Source organism: Saccostrea echinata, unplaced genomic scaffold (genome assembly GCF_033153115.1).
Source record: "Saccostrea echinata isolate AGI-Se365-2 ecotype Australia unplaced genomic scaffold, CSIRO_AGI_Sech_v1 ptg000014l, whole genome shotgun sequence".
Classification (NCBI taxonomy): domain Eukaryota; kingdom Metazoa; phylum Mollusca; class Bivalvia; order Ostreida; family Ostreidae; genus Saccostrea; species Saccostrea echinata.
In genome coordinates, this window is record NW_026889763.1 from 5,484,872 (window position 1) to 5,506,399 (window position 21,528).

Here is a 21,528-nt window from a genome sequence, read left to right on the forward strand (position 1 = left end):
ATAATTTTGCCGATATATAGAATACTATAGAAAACATAGCTGCTATATGCTTGTGCCCCCTCAATAATAACGTCTGATGCCCTTTTTTTTTTCTTGTCAGGGAATTTTGGTAGTTGATAGTGCCCCCCCTCAACTGAAAATGTATGGTGTGCCCCCTCAAAATGAAATTGTTTCCTACAGACCCGTCTTCCTTTACAGTGCAGTTGAGTTTTCAAAACTTTGCTTTATTCATGTTTCACATAAATCTTTTGTTTTGTTATACAATTATCTTACAAGAAACACATGGTTTTGCAATTGACTCATTATGTAACTTTAAGCTAAACATTATCTTTAGCAGTTAAAATGATTTTTAGCAGTTTAAACAGTATGTGCTTAAGATTTGAACCTCGCTCTAAAACAGATGCATTACGAAGAACATAGATAAAAAAAAATCCGTTTTCAAATTTTTCTCCAATATTTTAAATTTGACTTTTTTACTCGCATTCTGCTGCTCTAAGTCTTTATTCATTATTCTCGGTCTGTAACACATTGGTATGTTTGACAATACATGTTGCTTACGTTCTGCATCTGATCGGATAGAAGAGTAGACATTTAAAACTTTTGTTTTTCACAAAGATATGTCATCGTGAACATTTTCATGGTTTTGGTCATTCTTGTCAATAATAAGAGTTATACTTCTTTCTCTTCATTACTATCTTTAAAAATCAAAACATAAATTGTCTTAATTCAAATATGCATGTAATTGATATTTGACGATTTGTATATGCTTATGTCCAGCACTAACGAATAAAATAGTTAATATGAGAACTGGTTATGTCTTTTTCTGAGAAACAAAAGATAAATTAGAATCTGCCGGTGTGTCACTGTAACTCTTCAGCTCTGGTTACAGCCTGAGGACGCTGCCCATTATCATTGAAATGTAGAACTGTAACACTCAGTCTGTACAGAGTGAAAAGAAATGTTGATTACTACTTAATGAATTTACTTCATCATGAATGTTTGAAATAAATGCTAAATACTTATGAAATTTTATAAAATTACATGGCCAGTATTGCAGGATGAAAAAGTCTGGCGTCTTGGGTTCGAAGGTGTTCACTTTGAAACACCCTCATGGTCATATGTCTGGTGCAGCTAGGGGAGATAAGTTTCCAATGTCATTCATGAGGAACTTGTTTTTGACTACTTCCCCGAAAAGCATGTGGGATCTGGAACCTGGAAATTTAAATTACATAGTAGATAAAATGTTAGCCAGAAGTCATGTGATGTTTCATGCCATGGGCATTGAACATAAGATAACTTTAGTTTAGTATATTACATCATAAAATTATTTTTATCAATTTTCAAAAATACCTTCTCTAAGCAATTATCGGTCCTCATTCAACACGTTGACAGTTGTCATGTCTGTCGGTGATATGTTCAACCAAAGATGACAATTTCTGTTCTTTCTTTTCCCCATTACCCCCCTTGGAGGCCGACACCCAGTAACAGTGGTTGACTGAACTCTTCACCCACATTCGAATGTCCCCACAGTCTCGCTTCTTGGTCGCCTATTCTAGTTTCTTTGAAACACCTAAATAAATATTTAATTGATAAATTATATAAAAGGAAGTTCATATCAATCTTTTAAAAACTGGAACTAGTGTTTTCCCCTTTCATTTTCAGCACAAGTTATAATGATGTTACTAATACAAATATTTACATCTCAGAATGAATATTTTTCAGATAAAACTTATCCTTTTTTCATCTCGGAACTTGTTTACATGATAATAATCAAAATTACATAAAATACCATTCATCAAAGTAGTGTTTCTTATCTGTATGCTCAGTCATCATGTACTTTTTTTCCAACATATGCCTGTATCTATCAAGGACATGGACACTGATGCCTGCCTCTTCCACTCTTCCCAGTCCCCTGTTCGAGCTCTCTAACTCTACAGTAGTTGAACCAGCAACCTCTTTAAATTGTAAAAAAGACCATTTAATTAATTACTGTACAAGTGTATGAATTAAGTAAGGTTACACAAAACTTCTATATCTATATCTACAAAGTTTTTATTTATTTTCTTCACCTCAATTCAATGAAGATTTTATTAACTTTCTTTTTATTGGCACTCAAGTATTAATTAATTATTATCATATTAAATAGTGAAATTACACAACTTAAAATCTTTACTTTAACCCCAATATAAAACAGATATCTCCCTAGCTATTCACATTAACCACAGTAGGAACAATTTATATACCAGGTAGGTAGCTGAAATAATTGCAAGTCCAACAAGTTTCCATTCTCTGAGTCCATTAGGGTGTACCATCCAAACTGAGAAACCAGTTGCCCTTTTCGCAAACAGTCTTAAGTTTTTGCGTTAGACTTTATCTTAAGAATCTTAAGAATCATTTACGACAAATCTTAAGTGTTTTTCACGAACTCATTCGTAATACTTTAAACTCAGACCCGTAGCAATGGCTTCAAAATTGGTGGTGGTGGGGGGGGGGGGGCAAATTCAAAAAAAAAAATCTGACAAAAGACCATACTGACCAAGAGTGGGGGAAAATTCCCAAAATTATCTGACAAGTAAAAAAAAGTTAATTTGCTGTCCAAATCATGAAACTTGCCATTGCTCGACCTTACAACATCAAAAAGTAGTGGGGGGGGGGGGGGGACCAGGATCTAAAGGAAAATTTACTGTAGCAAAATGCTATAGTCAGAAAATATAAAATGATAAATTAGGTTGCTTAAAAAGTTCAATTAAACGTGTTTTTTTTGTTTTGGTTTTTGCGGTTATATTTTTACTAAAAAAAATTTTCTTAAATACTTATTACGAGAGGGTTAGGGCTCTGGTAAATTTACGACAAATAACACACATGTAGGAATCTTGTAAGAATTTTTTAAAAGGAATCAAATCAAAAGATTTTCCTTACGATAGAAATTTATCATAAGATTTTTTGTGAATTTGTCTATTGGATAATCGCATCTCTCATCACCAGAGTAAGAGTAAAGTAAGAATCCTATCCCAGTACATTCCAGCACTGCTTAGCTTCATGGAAATCCTAGGTAAAAAGGACTGCTGGTACTACTAGGCTGATTGAATCATGTTGAAAGTTGATGAAAAAATGGCTGGCACTGTCATGTTGTAAATTTTGAATTTACCGACAATGTTGTAAAATTTGTATTTACTGTCACCCGGTAAATTCAAAATTTACAACATGACAGCACTTTCAGGTGTTTGGGAAACCTAAGACATTTAGATGCATTGAGGCTACTGAGCACAATTGATCTTGATCCTGCGAGGAGTAGATAAGACCAAGACATTCCGTTCATGGGCTGGTGGATCCTCATCTTCACTATTATTATCTGTAGATAGCTGTCTCGGTAATGGTTAAGGAAACACCAAGCCATCTTTAAGTGGAACCCCATCCAAAAGACTTGAACACTGGATTACATTAGAAACTGTCTGCACGGTCGAGAAACGAAAACAACTTTTTCGAAGTTTAATGCATGTTTAATATATGACCAACTTAGCCCACACTGGGGTTTGAACTCTGAACCCAGAGGTCTTGAATTGCACAATTCTGGTAAAAAAAAGCTCTTGTTATATAATCATGCTAATAGTTAGCCTTGTAGATGTCTAGAAGTAAAGAGGAAATTTTGGAATATTGTATTAGTTTTGATAGTTTTGGTGCCAGCCCTCAGGCCCCCCAACCACGGAGGAGGAAACCATGAAATTCACAATACCTGACAGGTAAAGGTGCTATTTTCAAAAATGTTGTCAAAATTGATTCAGCCATTTCTGAAAGGAATCTTGAAATGTTCAATAGTTTACTGACGAAGAAAGACGCATGACACGCACACGACCATGGACAAAAAGAAATGGCAATACTTATAATATGATATTTCAATCCTAACAATTTGATTTATAATTTAGAAACACAACATCCATATTGCAGTAAAAACAAATATTTTTATAAAACATTGCAGTAACACTTTATTGTTAATTTTAACATTGATATTTGTTTAAAGCTATTATTGATTGATTGTGTATTGTTTAACGTCCCATCCGATAATTTTTCACTCATATAGAGATCTCACCATATACCGGTGAAGGGCTTTAAATTTACACCTTTACTCGGCACTCAGGGCCATCGAGCAGTGAGGGATCTTTATCGTGCAAACGCCTGCCGAGACACGGGACTTCGGTTTTTAAAGTCTCATCCGAAGGACCCGCAACTTTCACTTCAAAGTGCCGAGCGCTTGGCGAAGGAATAGTGGCTAACTATTTTTTATCGACTTAGGTCAGTCGCAGCCGAGATACGAACACGGAACGAGCGCTCTGCCTACTGAGCTACCGTGACGGTTTTGTTACCTTGGTAACATATCCTAAAACTAAAACGTAGCATTTTTGAAAATGCTCAGGGTCCCTTTATCAATGTTTGCATTAATGCAAAAAAGTGACATTAATTGTTACCAAAAGTTTTTGACTTTTTGAATTCATAGATTAAAACAATTCAAGGTGAGTAAGATGATATGTTTCTTGATTAGCTGTAAGTAAATCCCAAAAGAAATTTCTTAAAACCACTGGTATTTTGTTTCCATTTTTGCAATGCAATGTGGCAATAAATCCCTACTTTTAATGCTATTCATATAACATATCCTAAAGAATTAGTAGTCTAAATTTTCCCTATCTTTCCTTAAGATCGCAGTTTTAATCAAATCTTAGCAGCAAATTTTTTGTATGATTACACTATGTAAACATGGCAACCATGAGCGTTTGTTTTTAGAATATTTTTTCTATATCCTTTTTACATAAAGTCAAGTAGTTTTATTATTTTCCTTGTGTGGGTTATTGAGTTTGATCATCTAACAACTATAACTAGAAAATAATTATCGTATTTAAGCATTCAAACTGTATGCCAAATGTATCCATGGTTTCCCACTTACTTAGATATGTATCCTAATTAATTTCCTTATGGCATAAGTGGCAACAAGATGTAATGAATTTGTGAGAGTAGTTCACACATTGGTTTCCTTAGTCTTCATTAAGACTCAATAAAAATTAAAAGTTTCTGGAAAATTTCAAATTTTTCATAGCATCCAAGCCATATATCAACCCAATTTTGCTTGTTATGTTTATGGTGTCTAGCTTTAGCAATGAGCAAAGTTTCATCAAAATCGGTGTCCATGTCTGCCAAAAAAGTTAAAGTGGTTACCGATGATTGCTGTATAACAATTTAATTTATGATTTCACCTTCCCTGTGATGTTTTCAGATCGACTTGACTTTAACAAGATTGGACTTTGCTACATCTACAAGAAAGAAACCTGTTGATTCATATACATTGGAATCTGGAGTCAAAGCAAATATATTGGGTTTGTCGCAATGATTAACGATAACTTGATTAAATGGAACTGGTCTCTCATTCACGCCACCGTGCCGACAATCACAGTCGTTTTGTTATACTTTTGTTTCGGTTTCATGGGAAATGCAGTCCTTCTAATGGTCTACATAAAGAAGAAAATATCTGGGAGAGGCCGCTATTTTATCCCAGTTCTAGCCTCCGTAGATTTATTGGCTAGTACCTTATGTTCACTTTGTGTTGTATTGAACTTTTATTTTCTGGTACTTTTCTATTCTGATATGTTGTGCAAGTTTTTATATTTTACCATCTTTTGGATTCTAAGTACTTCTATATTTTTGGTTCTGGCGATTTCATTTGACAGACATCGTAAAACGTGTCAGATAAGAAAAAAACAGTTGACAGACACTCAGAAGAGGAAACTCATAATTTTGATCGTAATATCCTCCGCCATATTGAATTTGCCGACGTTTGCAACCTGTGGAAGTCAAACAGTGCCAATGACCATTGATAACGAAACACTTCAAGGAGCTTTCTGTGCCATTGCAACTAAAAGATATCCAAATATTGAACATGTTTACTCCATTGCCGTAGGATTGGCTATCCTAGGAGCTTTTACATGCGCTATGGTCTTGAATGTAAAGATTGCGTATGTCATACGCACTAGACTCCGAAAAGTTACGGCTCCTTTCATAGAAAACAACAAACAGAAACCTGAAGACTTATTGGAGAACCTGACTACAAAAGAAGACTATAAAGTAAAACCTCTCACAAGGAAAGAAAAACTTAATGATATGCATGCTTCAGAACTGAATAACCAATTTGATTCTTTGAACAAGACTTCTGAAACTCTAAATAGAAGTATTGAAAAAGAAAATGCAATGCGAGAAAATAGTGACGAAAAGAAAATGTCTGAATTTTATTCCATTAATATAACAAACAAGGAACTCCCAGATTCATCAAAATCTCGAACGGGAAATGAAAATCTATTAAAGCCCATTAGAACAACACACAGAAAATCTCGATTTTCCACTCATTTGATGTTTTTAATAATGTTTGTGATTTTGCTTGTATCCTATCTACCGCCTCTCACGATTGTGCTTATATTGTACAACAGTCCTCAAAATTTTCAATGGTTGACGGAACAGAGTGCATTCAAAATTAATTTGTACTTTATTCTCAGGACATCATATCTCTTAAGTCACGCTGCGAATCCTTACATTAATTGTCTTTTTGATAGAGCATTTAGAAATATTCTGATAAATTCATTCAAATGTACTTAACGTAAAGAGGTAACATATTATATAATTGAAGGGTGGAAGTAAAAATCTAAATCTAAGGCATTACATTTACTTTCCCACAGCAAGGCTGGTATAGTTCGAATTTATTCCGCCTTATTCATAATATATGATGCAGATGCAGTTGCGTAACTGGTACTAAATATATCTAGCTTTCATAAGTGATACTCCGTAGTTTTCTCGATTTATTTCTTTAGCATGATTTTTTTTTACTATTTCTTTCTTTCTTTTTTTTCTCTTTTTTTTTCTGAAGTACATGTGGTCCCTTGTTTTATTGTTTGTGTGTATTTAATGTTAAATTCCATTGTTATGTTGTAATTTACATGCAGTCTGAGAATTAAAACAATATAATCTGCTTTACTGAATGTAATACATACTAACTGACTTTAAAAATATGACAAGGTTTATGGATAATAATGAAACATTTTCATGACAGTAAGAGAGAAGTTAGATATTCATTTTATTCTACAAAAATAAGAACAAGAATGTCAGCAGTCTCGTTTAAAGTCATCATTTCGTAAATTTTATGGTCGATACAATGACGTTGAAAGCAAATACAATTTATCATTGTGTCGCCCGCGTGGCGCAGTGGTTAGAACCTCTGCTATAGAGTCGCGAAGTAAGGAGTTGATCCTTACGTCGCGGGTTCGAATCCCACTGTGGGACGTGGAGACCGGTCCTTCGGATGAGACCGTATAAACCGAGGTCCTGTGTCGCAGTAGGTGCTGGCACGAAAAAGATCCCTCACTGCTCAATGGCCGTAAGTGCCGAGTATAGGACAAAATTTGCAGCTCTCCACCGACAAGTGGTGGCGTCTCCATATAAGTGAAAAATTCTCAAAAGGAACGTTAAACAACATACAAACAAAACAATTTATCATTGAGTCAAATGCTGACTGATGTTTTTCATACTCGTTGTTAGGCCATTATTTACACACTGAATTGTCGACGGATTTTTCCGTTATTTCCCAATCATGATAAAGAGCACACGGCGGGTGTGACAGGTCGACAGGGGGTGCTCACTCCTCCATGGCACCTGATTCCACCTCTGATGTTTTGGAGGTCCACGTTTGCTCTGCTCCTATTTTGTATGGTTTAATGGACTGTTGAGCTTGAATACTGTTTGTTATCTCCATATATTTCATTCTATTCATTTGTTTAATTAGTCTTTAATTCAGTTTGGTTCAATTAATGAATTAATGATCTACAATGGGTGAATTGTACAATTGTGGCCCAGTGTAAGACTCTACATTTCTTATCCTTTGACATTGTTGAAAAGACAATGGCTCAGGGTCAGGACACATTTCAGATTTGTGCATTCTTCTGGAATAAAATTATAGCACTTATATTATTTTTTTTTAAAAAATCTTTGTCCTGTGAAATTGAGCGTATACATTCTATGTATTAATAATAACGGAAAAATCCTTCGACAATATAACCTTCCTCCGACGCGCAATGTATGTCTCTTATGTTCATGTGACATCTTCACAAAGTCAGGGGTCCTATGTCAACTCGTTGTCGTGGGACCCCTGAGAAATTTCATTCGATATCTTACGGGTTGATTGTTTTTTTTTTTTTTATCTCTCAACCAATCATTTAAAGTTTGTTTGTTGTTAAACATCCCTCTCGAGAATTTTTCACTCATATACAGAAGCCACCATTTGCCGATGAAGGGCTGCAAATTTAGACCTATACTCGGCACTCAGGGCCATTGAGCAGCAAGGGGCTTTTTTCGTGCCAACAGCTACTGCGACACGGGACCTCGGTTCATATAATCTCATCCGAAGGACCGGTCACCACTTACCGCAGTGGGTTCGAACCCGCGACGTAAGGATCAACTCCTTACACCGCGACTCTAGAGCAAACACTCAAAACACTGCACCACGCAGTCGATCAATCACCTTAATCCTTTCGGTGATAAATAATGCGTAACAAATGTATTTAAGGTGTCAAGTGATTCCTATAATATTTACATTATCTGTCTACTTCAATTTGATTGGTGCTTCTCAATGAGCGAAGCAAGCCCGAAAAAAAGAATGAAATATGCCAGAGGACCCACGGCACTGAGTTGACACAGGATACCTGATGTTGTGAGGATGTGCATACCCCTTCCAAACTTTGTTTGAAAGGAGAGAAAATCTTTAAACAGGAATTTGAACCATGAAAACGTCGACACGCGTACTTATTCAGCTCACCAATATTTTGTACATATATAAAAGAACACATTTGTTTAATTGAAGATTTTCTTTAAACCCTCAAAAAGAATTCTAAATGACTTATCTTATATGAAAAATAAAATTTCCTGTCATATCTTTTAGCGTGTTGTGTTATTGCGACGGCGTGTTGCATTAGAGTGACGGTGTGTTGTGAACAACACGCGTCGCTTTGTTGCTAACGCCCTGCCATAGACTTTTGTAAATGACTCTATCGGAACAACATATATACAAATAGCAAGGTCAATAACGTAAGAACAGATCATACAATTTTGGTATTCATAAGTCATGAAAATAACAAGTGAAGTTATGTTTAGATAAGTAAAATATGGATAAGCTTAACCGAATACATTTTAATTTTTCAACGTTTCACAATAATGTCCTAAAAATGATTTTTTTTTTTTTTTAAAAAGTTGCTTAGTTTTATGAGGGTGATTTCAAAAAAGTAAAAATTCGAAAATCACAGAAAATTAAAATTTCTTAAAATATTAGAAAACTTATATATTTGCATCACTTTCATCCCAAATAGGTCCAAAAAATATATACCAATCAAGGCATCCATTTTTCAAAAAATTCTTGACATATTTTATTACATAAAGCTCTACTCAAATAATAGTACAAGACTATTAAGATGTTACTGTAGTCATATTATGTTATATTGAGACGATCGGGCTCGGTGTTCATTTAAGGTATATCACTCGTCAGTCTTTTAGAAAAGTGCTGCCAGAACTTCTTACTTAAAAACTATTTATTACAATTCAATCTTTAAAACATATTTCAATTAAACAATCTAAAATGTTAAACATTCAATTAAAAAACTGCTCAAAAATTCATAAAGAAGCAAGATTTGTAAGGGACTATTTCTTGTGGTGGAAGGATATTAAGCAGAAAATTCTGCAAATCTACACATTTATTAAATTTAATATCTTGGAACTTTAGCCTCACATACTTTTACTCAGAGAATTTTTTCCGTTACGATATGCCTGGAACAGTGTTCGAAATTAGCGTCGGCCCGTCGGTCCTGCGCCGACGTACAAACGAAAGGACTCACGAATAGTATGACTAAATGGGTCCTTGAAATAATTTTGGGCCGATGATGATTTGCCGGGAAATAAGTTAACGTCAATCACATCTTCTCAGACCGTTGTTTTTCTTTACCGCTTGTTGGAAAGGCGTAAGAAGTTGCGATTAAAGTTTAGGTATATTGGTGTATGTATTTACATTAACTTTTATATCTTTCCTGCATTTTAACATGTTTAATTGGATATATTAAACATTTTAACCAATGAGCGTCTAATGAGCGTCTTTAAATCAAATTGGACTTATGATGGGCAAAACTTGTTATTTTTATCAAGATCGTATAATTTCTTCTTTCATGTGTATTTTAAATAAATACTGAAGATTTGATTTCTTTTCTGTATGGAATAAAGTTACGTTATATGTATGCGGTTACATTTTATCAACATATTGTGGTAATCTATGAAACCTGCGTAATTTTTTATCCGCGGATTTTAAAACAGAAATTATATTTCTGAGGAAAAGTATGTATATTGTAATATAATTTAATTTTGGTTGTAAAGCGTCATTTGATTGGATAAAAAAAAATAGAAAATAGCGTATAACCTGGGTTGCCTACGTCACAATGACTTACGTTAAAAACGTATCAATCCGCTTGACGTTACATTTAAAATACGTACAATTTAAGGGCATTTTTGAAGGAGAAATTGTTTTATTTTTTTACACTTAATGATGGGAAATTAAATTATAAAGAATAACTTTAATAGCTACCCAAGTTATACTGGTATAACCTGGGTTGGAACAGTTTACGCTTTTTTATAAAACCGCTTCGCGGTTTATAAAGCGTAAACTGCCCCAACCCAGGTTATACCAGTATAACTTGGGTAGCTATTAAAGTCATTCCTTAAATAAACACATGTCAAACTCATTAAATGTTATATATGACCAAGTAAGACAGTGTGATGATTAATATCTTACCGTTTCAAATTGTTAATACTTGCGAATTGTAGATACCCTTTATTAAATTGACATATTTCATATGAAGCAATAAACTTACCAAGATCATCGATACGTAAAAGTTTATTTTCCCAAAATATTTAATGGTATTATTTTTTGGCCTGCGCTGCCCTGAAAGGACTCGTGTAGTCCCTTTATCTGTGGGTCCTTTGGACCCATAGAAAATAATTCTGAATTTCGAACACTGGCCTGGAATATTAAATATAGGTCTCAATTTATATTTTTATAACAAAATTTACACCTTCGCTCAACAAACTTTGCCAAAAAATGAAGATATATTAAAGAAGTCGAGATAAAATTTACGCAGTTTTTTGCCAGAAAATCGCATATTTTGACCAATATTTCAAAATTTACATCACTGACCCCAACTTTTTCTTTCATTATTTTAAACTACTCGATACTTTTGACCGATCAGCACTTAAGTCGTAAAATTTTTGATACAAGAAAATATTCTATTGCCTATTTAGATTTTTAATACCCCCAAATATGAGACTTTTTTAGTGCAAAAATGTCACATAATAATTTACGCGCATTAATTTGCATGATTTGTTAAATGATAATTATTATTCAAACTATTTTACGTAAAATAAGATTATGTTTATTGCCATGGTTACATCTGATAAAATATGATAACGTTAAAGTGATTAACCAGCGAGTTACAATGTAAGTGTAAAAAGGTCAACTTAATTGTACCGTAGCTCAGTTAGATGCACACTGACCCCCATTTTCTCAGCGATTTTGAGTCATACTATATGAGCACTTATCCAAAATATACTTCTCAAAAATTCCTTGATATAACAATTTCACGAATGACATACCTTAATAAAGGGTTTTATCATAAGGGGTATGATGGAAGCCGAGGTTACTCCGGGTGTCGCTAGTATATATCAGAGCGCATCCGAGGTAAAATTGTCATTCTGTGTTTTGCTGTCATTAGAGCATGTACTGTGGTAAGAGTTAGTAAAAAAAAAAAGGAGTGTTAAATACAACTGCCCAGAGTTGTATTGTTTTTTCTACCTTGCTATATAGTGGTGTTTTATTATATATATATATATATATATATATATATATATATATATATATATATATATATATATATATATATATATATATATATATATATATATATATATATATATATATATATATATACAGTCCCTGAAACGTTCTACTTTCCCATTTTTCCGTTCGCTCACCGTTCGTTCACCGTTCGTTCAGCGTGCGTTCACCGTTCGTTCAGCGTGCGTTCACCGTTCGCTCTCCGTTCACAGTTTTGCGTTCACCGTTCACCGTGCGCTCGCGTTCACCGTTCACAAAGCGTTCGCCGTTCGCTCTCCGTTCGTTCACTTTGCGTTCACCTTGCGTTCAGCGTTCACTTATCGTTCAGTCTTCAGTGTCATTCGGAACTCCGAAGTGAAAGGACTTATCTTTTTTAAGTAAGGATTTACGGGTTTTTCTTAAATAAAATAAATAAGATATTTGATAATCTACATATCGTGTTTAAAGAATCATTATTTCACGGGGAAAAAATTATCCACAGTATTTTAAATTATTATTATTTTTTTTATTATTATTCTAACTTAGCTGTAAGGTTATTTATTAATTTACTCTGATGTTGTTATAAGTATGTACCAATGTAGAACGATGCTGAAAAATTAAATATGGGCAATATACAGATACTTCAAGCACTGCAGCATTTTGTTGTTATGTTAAAGAAGACATCGTTAATGGAGAGACAATTATCCAAGTCAAATAATTACGCAGCTAAATTACGAAAAAAAAATTATTTCTAACATGTTTTTTTCTTTCAATTACCACAGAAACATATGAAAACTAGTTCTGAGAGTCATACATAGTACTGCAGATATCCTGTTAATTTAGTATCTTTGGAGCGAAAGAAATTGATATTGTGGTTAAAGGAAATATTTATTTAAAATGTAATACACTACAGAATTTTCTCTACTGTAATATAAAAAGTCTATAGTTATAGAGAAAAAAAATTCTTCCTTCACCGTAACTTTATATGTTTGCCATTCGATATGATTAACACTCCCCCCTTTTTTCCCCTAAATCGTTTACTTAGTCAGTATTTCCAGTATATTTTAATTAACATTCAAAAAAGAAGTTAATGTGTTTTGTAGCACAAAAATTTCAGTCTCAAAACAAACATGCATCTAAAAAAGTCACTAAACAATAGTAGTCCAAAATGTACACGTGTCGGCGGTGATATTTTAAATTGGCATGCAGACATGTACAGTATGTTTCAAATTCAAGTGTTAATGCCCAGTGTATTTTAATCATTTATTTATTATTGAAATGTTGGAATCAAATCTAGAAATGATAAAAATAAATGTTAAAACTCGTTGGAAATACTCGCACTTCGTCTTCGGTGTGACGAGACTTTCACTCCTGCACAGTGTCGAATGATTTTGATTGACAGGACAAGCACGTGGACTTTGTGTGAACTTGAAGGAGGAAAACAAAAACGAGTATGACTGTTAAACAAATGGATGTTTTTATTTAAAAAAGTTACATTCACTGTCTGATATATTTAGAAAAAAAAATGAGAATTTTTGTTTGATATAGGTACAAACATTTAGTGAAGCCTGAAAAGGGGGGGGGGGGCTAAAACGGATTCTCTCTCTCTCTCTCTCTCTTTCTCTCTCATTAATTTTGTCTGTTAAATAAAATCTATGACAGCATACTACATAAATATCAAGTTCTGAAAATTTAATTTATAACAAATAATATGAATATGCCTCTTTGTATTATCATGTCCGAGTTTAATCACGGGGAAATGTCTACAGGTACATGTAGAAGTCTTTTCAATAAATCATTGAAAATAGAAATGACACATAAATATATTATTACATTAAAATTTAAAAATACGAGTGTGTTTATGCGATGTGTCCACTGGCCTTTGTAATTAATTTTTTTTTTTTTTTACATTATTTTGCACCAAATCGCCTTGGCACGGAAATATATGAATGGATGTTACAACCGTTTTAATTCATTCTATAAGTCAGAAGTTTTTCTCTCCTTTGTAATGTTTTTATTTTTATATCAAATTAGAATAAACATATTTATTTTCCAACTAAAATAATTTTATTTTTATACTAAAGCGTTCGGCAGCAATTGCAATGTTTTACAGTGATAAAAATCGTGCGATTAAAAATTTAATTTGCATGCATCGTCTTTCTTAGGACAATTTTGGAGCAATTATTTTATTTATTTATTTATTTATTCATTCATTCATTTGTTTATTTATTTAATGATTTTTTGGGCACCTGACATAGAATACAATAAAATAGTTTCAATGCAAGGGAAAGATTAGAGGCATTCCGAATAAATCGTTCATTTTGCGTTCAGCGTTCGTTCACCGTTCACTTTGCGTTCGCGTTTGCGCTCCGTTCGCGTTCTCCGTTCGCTCACCGTTCACCGTTCACACATCGTTCACCAATTTGCGTTCAGCGTTCACACATCGTTCACTCACCGTTCGCTCTGCGTTCGTTCAGCGTTCGTTCACCGTTCGTTCAGCGTTCGCTCACCGTTCAAGTGGGAAAGTAGAACGTTTCAGGGACTGTATATATATATATATATATATATATATATATATATATATATATATATATATATATATACATATACATATATATATATATATATATATATATATATATATATATATATATATATATATATATATATATATATATATATATATATATATATATATATATATATATATATATATATATATATATATATATATATATATATATATATATATATATATATATATATATATATATATATATATCCATAAAACACATACCCCGGACAGAGCCCTGTCCAATATCTTGATTATAGTTGATTGCTTTTATTATAAAGGAATAGATAACCCTAGACATATATGCATTTATTGACTCGTTTTTATATTAGCCCTTGTAATTAATTTCTGTAAATCTGATCATTTGTATACATCCCCCAGATTGGTCCAAATCATCGGACCTAGAGCACTTTCCAATATATTTCATTCAATTTCAACAGGAAAAAAAATTAGAAAACCAATGAAAAATGCCTAAAGTATCAGATATATTAAACAAATTTCAAAGGAGATGTCACGCAAGTTCATTCTGTATTGTCACCATAATCAAAACTTAGTCTGAACTATGGCTTAATTTACAATGCTTGTTTAATAATATCATTAGATAGGTAATTGCAAAGGATAAAAAAGGTGAGAAATACATTATAAACAGTTCACAGTACTCAACGATCATTTATATAATGAAAATCATTAAAGAAACGTAGGACATCTTTATTTATTCTCTGAATCACCTGAAATAGATAGTTGAAAATACTTACATTTCAGATATGTTTATCTGTTTATAATTTTTAATTTAATTTTTCTTTGAATTTTCAGAAAACTGTGTTCAAATTTACACATTTATCATTTCTTTCGACCCAATTACAGATTTTCAAACCGATTACGTCGCCCGCCCGCGTGACGCAGTTGTTAGAACGTTCGCTCTAGAGTCGCGGAGTAAGGAGTCGATCCTTACGTCGCTGGTTCGAATCCCACTGTGGAACGTGGAGACCGGTCCTTCGGATGAGACCGTATAAACCGAGGCCCCGTGTCGCTGTAGGTGCTAGCACGGAAAAGATCCCTTACTGCTCAATGGCCCTGAGTGCCGAGTATAGATCAAAATTTGTAGCTCTCCACTGACAAGTGGTGTCGTCTCCATATGAGTGAAAAATTCTTGAGAGGGACATAAAACAATAAATATACATACATACTAATCGATTACCATCGTTCCGACCGAGTAACGAGTTAACCGATTACAAATTGCTATCCTTATTTTTTTTATCATCTGCCCTTAAAACGCTGTTTGAGCCGCTGTATTAAAATAGAGTTTGATATGTACTACATAAGAATTGATATTGCACCTTGGAAAAAGGGAGAAATAAATACAGATTTTATTTACAAATTTACTTCTCAGTTCATTGTCGTACATTCGATTGGATTTCACTGATATCCCTTTGTTCCAAAGCTGCTTATCTTCCAACTGGAACTGAAAAAATTGAAACGCTGACATTTAAAACACTCAATTCTGTAGACATATGGATGAACATGTACATGAATAAAAGTGAAAAACGAAAAATTATGTTTATCTGTGATTAAAGTCTACTTACTAGTAGGTATAGGCTCCCGACAAAGACCTTAAAAGCAAATTAATTTGCCAGATTAATATGATATCTTCTCATATTGTATGATATGATCCATCACTTTGCATTTTAGTCGATAAAATGGTTCATATGTGTAACAAAATCAGAAAAAATCTATTAATCGAAAGAAGTAATCTCATAATTGGTACATTTGAATTTGATTTTATGGTTGCTGAAGCAATGGTAAGCATAAAACTATGTTTGAAATTTGAACATTTCATTGTTTTCTTCATACCACAAAATCAATGAACCCCACCACCACGAAAATCAGTGATTTCACACATTCATAAAAAAGGATGCAAACACGTTCTTAATGTTTCATATACTAGCTAGTATTCTCTGTGTGATATCCTTTAAACACAAATCGTCCATTGTTATATGAATAAATATACTACTTTACCTGTAGACTTTTTAAAGAAAAATTGTCTTTACTAAAAAAAATCAATGATATTTAAATTTACAATGTATAATAAAGCCTTCAAACCTGTCATAGCTTGGTTTAGGTGATGATCTTCGACGCATTTTAAATCCATGTGAGTCATCAGCACGGACCTCTGTGGAGTGTACAGAGCAGATGTCCGGGAGAGCAGGGAGACAGTAACAGTTGTCCTGTCACACGTTCCCTGTATTACAGGAGCAAAGCACATGTACACCAGGGCAATGTTTTCGTAGTCTGTGTAAGCAACTCGTAATGCACCTAGATATATTCAAAAAGTAATGATTGTAGCAAAAGAAACAAACAAAAAACAAAAAAGGAACAAATGACGAGACAAGCAAAAAAAAATTAAAACAAATGATCAAAGAGACAAAATATAATTTTATCTTTTTTCACTAAATTGTGCATGTTGCATGCATTCCGATTGACTCGTCAATTCATATAAAATTAAGTACTTTGTATAAATATATATTTTCCGTTTTAATCTGATTTTTTAAAGTAAAGCATGATGTCGTCAATGCGTAACATTAATACCTCATGACTTACATGTACCTTCATATCTTCCCTCTGACGTCAAGAGGTAACTATGATACATCATTACTAATTACCTTCATACCTCCCCTTTGACGTCAATGTGAAACTAAGTTACCTCATCACTTACCTTCATACCTTCCCTCTGACGTCAATGTGAAACTAAGTTACCTCATCACTTACCTTCATACCTTCCCTCTGACGTCAATGTGAAACTAAGTTACCTCATCACTTATCTTCATACCTTCCCTCTGACGTCAATGTGTAACTTTAATACCTCATGGCTTACATGTACCTTCATACCTTCCCTCTGACGTCAAGATGTAACTATGATACATCATTACTTACCTTCATACCTTCCCTCCTTTGATGTTAATGTGTATGCGCCTCCGTTTCCGCTCAAGAGTCCGGTATTAGGAGTAGTGCAAGACTGTGTGCGAGGACTTAAAAAATTGATTTATCCATTGTATGTATTGTATATTTCTTCATTTGTTTTTGCAATTAAGAAGTATGTTCATAGATTAATTTTTTTCCTGTCTACACATTTAGGTACTCATTGGACGTGTGACGTCATTTAAACAGATACATTTTAGAAATAAGATATCATTTCAAACATTAATCGAGAAATAAATACGGATTGGGCACGCAATCAAATCCCTTGAAGCCCGTAGATTTGATCACAAACTAACCCGTATTTACATGTATATCACAATAAATGTTTCAAAATGATATCAAAATGATATCTTATTACTTATATTTGCATGTTGTGACTGATTTATTAGAATTATTTGCGTATTATAGGTTTAAAGCCATGGAATGAATAATTTTTTTTTAAACCTCAACGGTATAAATTAAATGTATTGAACACATCGATCAATGTGAAATAACGTCGATTAACAATGAATTTGTAGTCATGGGATGATAATGCTCGATTTGAAAAGATTTCAAAACGCATTGCTCAAGTAGTATAATTTATATTAAGGGAAACATTTGCAAATGTAAATATGTATGTGTAAATGTAAATACAGAAAACCTTAGAAAAAATCCCCTTGAATGACTGTAAAAGTAAAAATTTAAGCAAGGGGGGATATACTCAGAGTATTCGAAAAGATTTCTCTATAATATGATGCCCGTCTTTCAATGTCGTGCATACTTTAGAATGTCACGGCTATCATTCAAAATTGATAACATTTGGTCCCCAGTTGCATGTATTGATAAGAATGAAAACGGAATGAAAAGGTGTAAACTCTAATTTGCATATCACCTCATGGACCCATAGGCCTTGACTTGAATTTTGTATCAAGATCGAGGCTATAAACATTTGGCAAATTTCTTCAAATCTGGAACAAACATTCTGGATTCAAGTGAAATTTACTGTATTTATCTTTTGATACAAAACTCGTCATTATTATTAAAACACATAATGTTTGTCTGCTACATGCTTGAGAGTACAAATTTAAGATTTTTGAAGATACATCAATATGAAATATGCATAGATTAGACATACTAATAATCATCTAATCGACTTGAGGAATATGAAGGGTGCTCTTTATGATAGTGCTTTTTCTTTAATGCTTTCATTATGCACCAATGGCTCGAATCACGGACCCGGAGACTTGATTTTAACAATCATTGTCTGTTAGAATCTTGCAAACGTATTGTCTTTATGATGTACAGGAATAAGGAATATTCTAGAAGACTACAGAAAGAATGACTTAAATGATCAAATCAATTGTTTTAGACTTATGGAATAAAATAAATTGAAATAATTGAAGAGGAATTTTTTAGCATTAAAATCATTTTCATAGTGGGTTTAGTAAAAATAAGCAAATATAAATACATGTGATGTAAAATATTAAAATACAAAACAAGAAATTTTCTTTAGGCAAATGTCATAGAATCTTTAAAGAAATTTCTCAAAAATTTCAATTTAATTCATTTCTAATACAATTTTCTAAAAACTTTTTTTTTCTCTTCTCGTTTTGAGAAAAATGATATTGAAAAGAGTTTTTGAATATTGCGTACTACATGTAGTGTGCACATGTTTTGAATATTCTACTTTTAAACCATAATTTCAGCCATATTTTGATAGCACAAAAAAGAGTAATTTTTAGTGAAAATTGAACATAGTACCGGTAACTAAACCAGTCGTACTTACGAAAACCCTGTGTATGCCATATATAGCTGACCATCATTTCCTCGCTTAAAGGCCCATACCTGGGAATGCCAGGTGTTGTCTACCCAGTGAAATGTTGTCCTTTCTAATTCATACCATGTACCAAGAAACTGGAAAAATAAAAAAAATTAAACGTTTAGAATAATAAAACATCAACGATTTATACCTATGAATAAAATTGCATCAATTACTAAGTTAGAACTTTTAATATCATATACATTATTTGAATTTACTGCAAAGCCGAAAAAAATGGGTTCAATCGTGGTTATAAGAGAGCAAGAATTAACAAAAGGAATAGATTTATTAAAAAAAAAAAACCCTGAAAATACTTACTCCAGTTATATTAAAGTTGTTTACTAAACGCGTTCCATCAAAATCACATTTTACTGCTCGTAAGACTCTGATGTTAAATAAAAATACAAAAGATAAAATCAATGCCAGGTAATGTTCAAACATGTCAGAAACTAATATCTCGAAAATTCTCAAATTATACAAAACGTCTCGATCGATTGTGCACTATCTATTAAGATTATGACTGTGAGAACTATGTCTTTATGCGTTTCTTTTGTTACGTAATGAAATTTACGGCACGTCAATTGGATCAAAGAGCTTTTTTCTAGCAACATACGATTTTCGATACACATGATTCATCGTTTGGAATATGATTGGTGATATCCTGTAGATGAACAAAAAGGTTTGGAATTTTCACAAGAGAGGTCAATTACACTGCGGCCAAAATCAACAATTATATATATATATATATATATATATATATATATATATATATATATATATATATATATATATATATATATATATATATATATATATATATATATAGATAGATAGATAGATAGATAGATAGATAGATAGATAGTTCATTAATTCTTGATACACCAAGGGGTGGAGCATCCAAATGTACAATAACTTCCAATATCAGGAAGTTATTGTACAGAAAAAGTACAAAATTGTAAAATAACTTCTTACCAAATCACAGAAAGTCCCATCTCCTTTTGAATAAATGAAAACAGTTTTAAGAACATTTTTTATTACTTCTTGTAACAATAAACTGAACTTTTTTGCGCGTAAATGTTTTTACATTTCACGTACTTTATTTTATCAAGTCTTCATTCTTAAAAATTGAAAGAAATTTTACAGTTATGAAAATGCTGTCAATTTGTTATGTCGGACAAACTATCGGGAGCAAACAAACGGGGTATTTTCTTCTGATGATCTTCATTTTCAGTTTCCATGTCTTCAGTCTGCCTTCCTTTTCCCACCCGACTGCGGCACTCCGAGTACTCGGAGAAAAAGTACTCGAGTACTTCCGACACCCTTCTGGAAATCTCGTCACATGGTTTTTTTTATATTTACGTACTGCCTCATCCTGTGGCATAATTGGCTCAGTTTGTTTAATCGCCGTCCAAACCCGCGCTTCAGAAAGTCTTTCATTTTGCTGTCAAGAATTTTCCGGAATTCACTTAACCTTGGGTCATTACTGTCCAAAATGTTTTTGTCGAAGATATTTTTATTTCTGAGGTGGAGCAATATCCCACACGATATGAGGTAGAGAAATCGGGGAGGGTATTCAATGCCATCTTTTCTCCGAGATTCCACAATAAAGCGCCCCAAGTAGAATTTAACTGCTCTGTCGTCATTAAATGTAAGAGTGGTATTTCATCATCGGAATTACCATTCCGTTTCTCCCGCCACTCCTTGAAGACCTTGAGAGCCCACGTGGTATTTTTCTCGGTGTTAGCATTCTCGTTCGATGCAATCAATTTTGAAATTTCACCATCCGTCACCGGTTTTCCAAACCCTTCACCATTATCACCAGTTTCCGATTTCACTGGTCGATGCTTTTGATCGAAAATATCTGCTTCTGGGTCCACTGTATCTAGGTTGAAAGAACCAAACTCGGTATCAATTTCACTGTCCATATTTTCGGCACGATTTAAATTCAGCTTTTTACACAGATCCTCGGATAAGGCATTTTCTTCTTCAATTTCATCACATACCTGCGAGAGTTCAATATCTTCTTTGGTAACTCTACATATGTTAAAAAAGTCTAAATCGCCCAGGTTAATAGTCGACAAATCGTCTAATACGCCCATCCTCCTCAACGTCATCTATGTAAATGAAATATTCCCAGAATATCATGAGGAATTAGCGGGAAATTACTACGGAATGTCCAGATAATCTATAGAACCAATATTAATAATATGCCAGTTGCAGAGCGGGAAAATATAAACGGAATCTATCGAA

General features: G+C 33.2%; 1 protein-coding gene across 1 annotated transcript; it reads right to left on the bottom strand.

Moving 5' to 3' along the window:
• Positions 1–15,886: 15,886 nt before the first annotated feature.
• LOC133186933 (uncharacterized) lies at positions 15,887–19,719 on the bottom strand. Its single transcript, XM_061322319.1, has 6 exons — positions 19,597–19,719; positions 19,246–19,373; positions 17,436–17,530; positions 16,605–16,817; positions 16,088–16,114; positions 15,887–15,966 (listed from the first exon to the last, which is right to left on the bottom strand). The coding sequence occupies exons 1-6, from the start codon at positions 19,717–19,719 to the stop codon at positions 15,950–15,952; spliced, it is 603 nt and encodes a 200-aa protein (XP_061178303.1). The 3' UTR covers positions 15,887–15,949.
• Positions 19,720–21,528: the final 1,809 nt, after the last annotated feature.

Excerpts from the sequence above, each read along its gene's own strand:
- LOC133186933 (XM_061322319.1), bottom strand. The coding sequence starts at position 19,719 with ATGTTTGAACATTACCTGGCATTGATTTTATCTTTTGTATTTTTATTT. Across the intron at positions 19,374-19,596 it reads ACAACTTTAATATAACTGGA|TTTCTTGGTACATGGTATGA; the intron begins GTAAGTATTTTC and ends TTATTTTTCCAG. Across the intron at positions 16,115-16,604 it reads CCTAAACCAAGCTATGACAG|GTCTTTGTCGGGAGCCTATA; the intron begins GTTTGAAGGCTT and ends TTTGCTTTTAAG.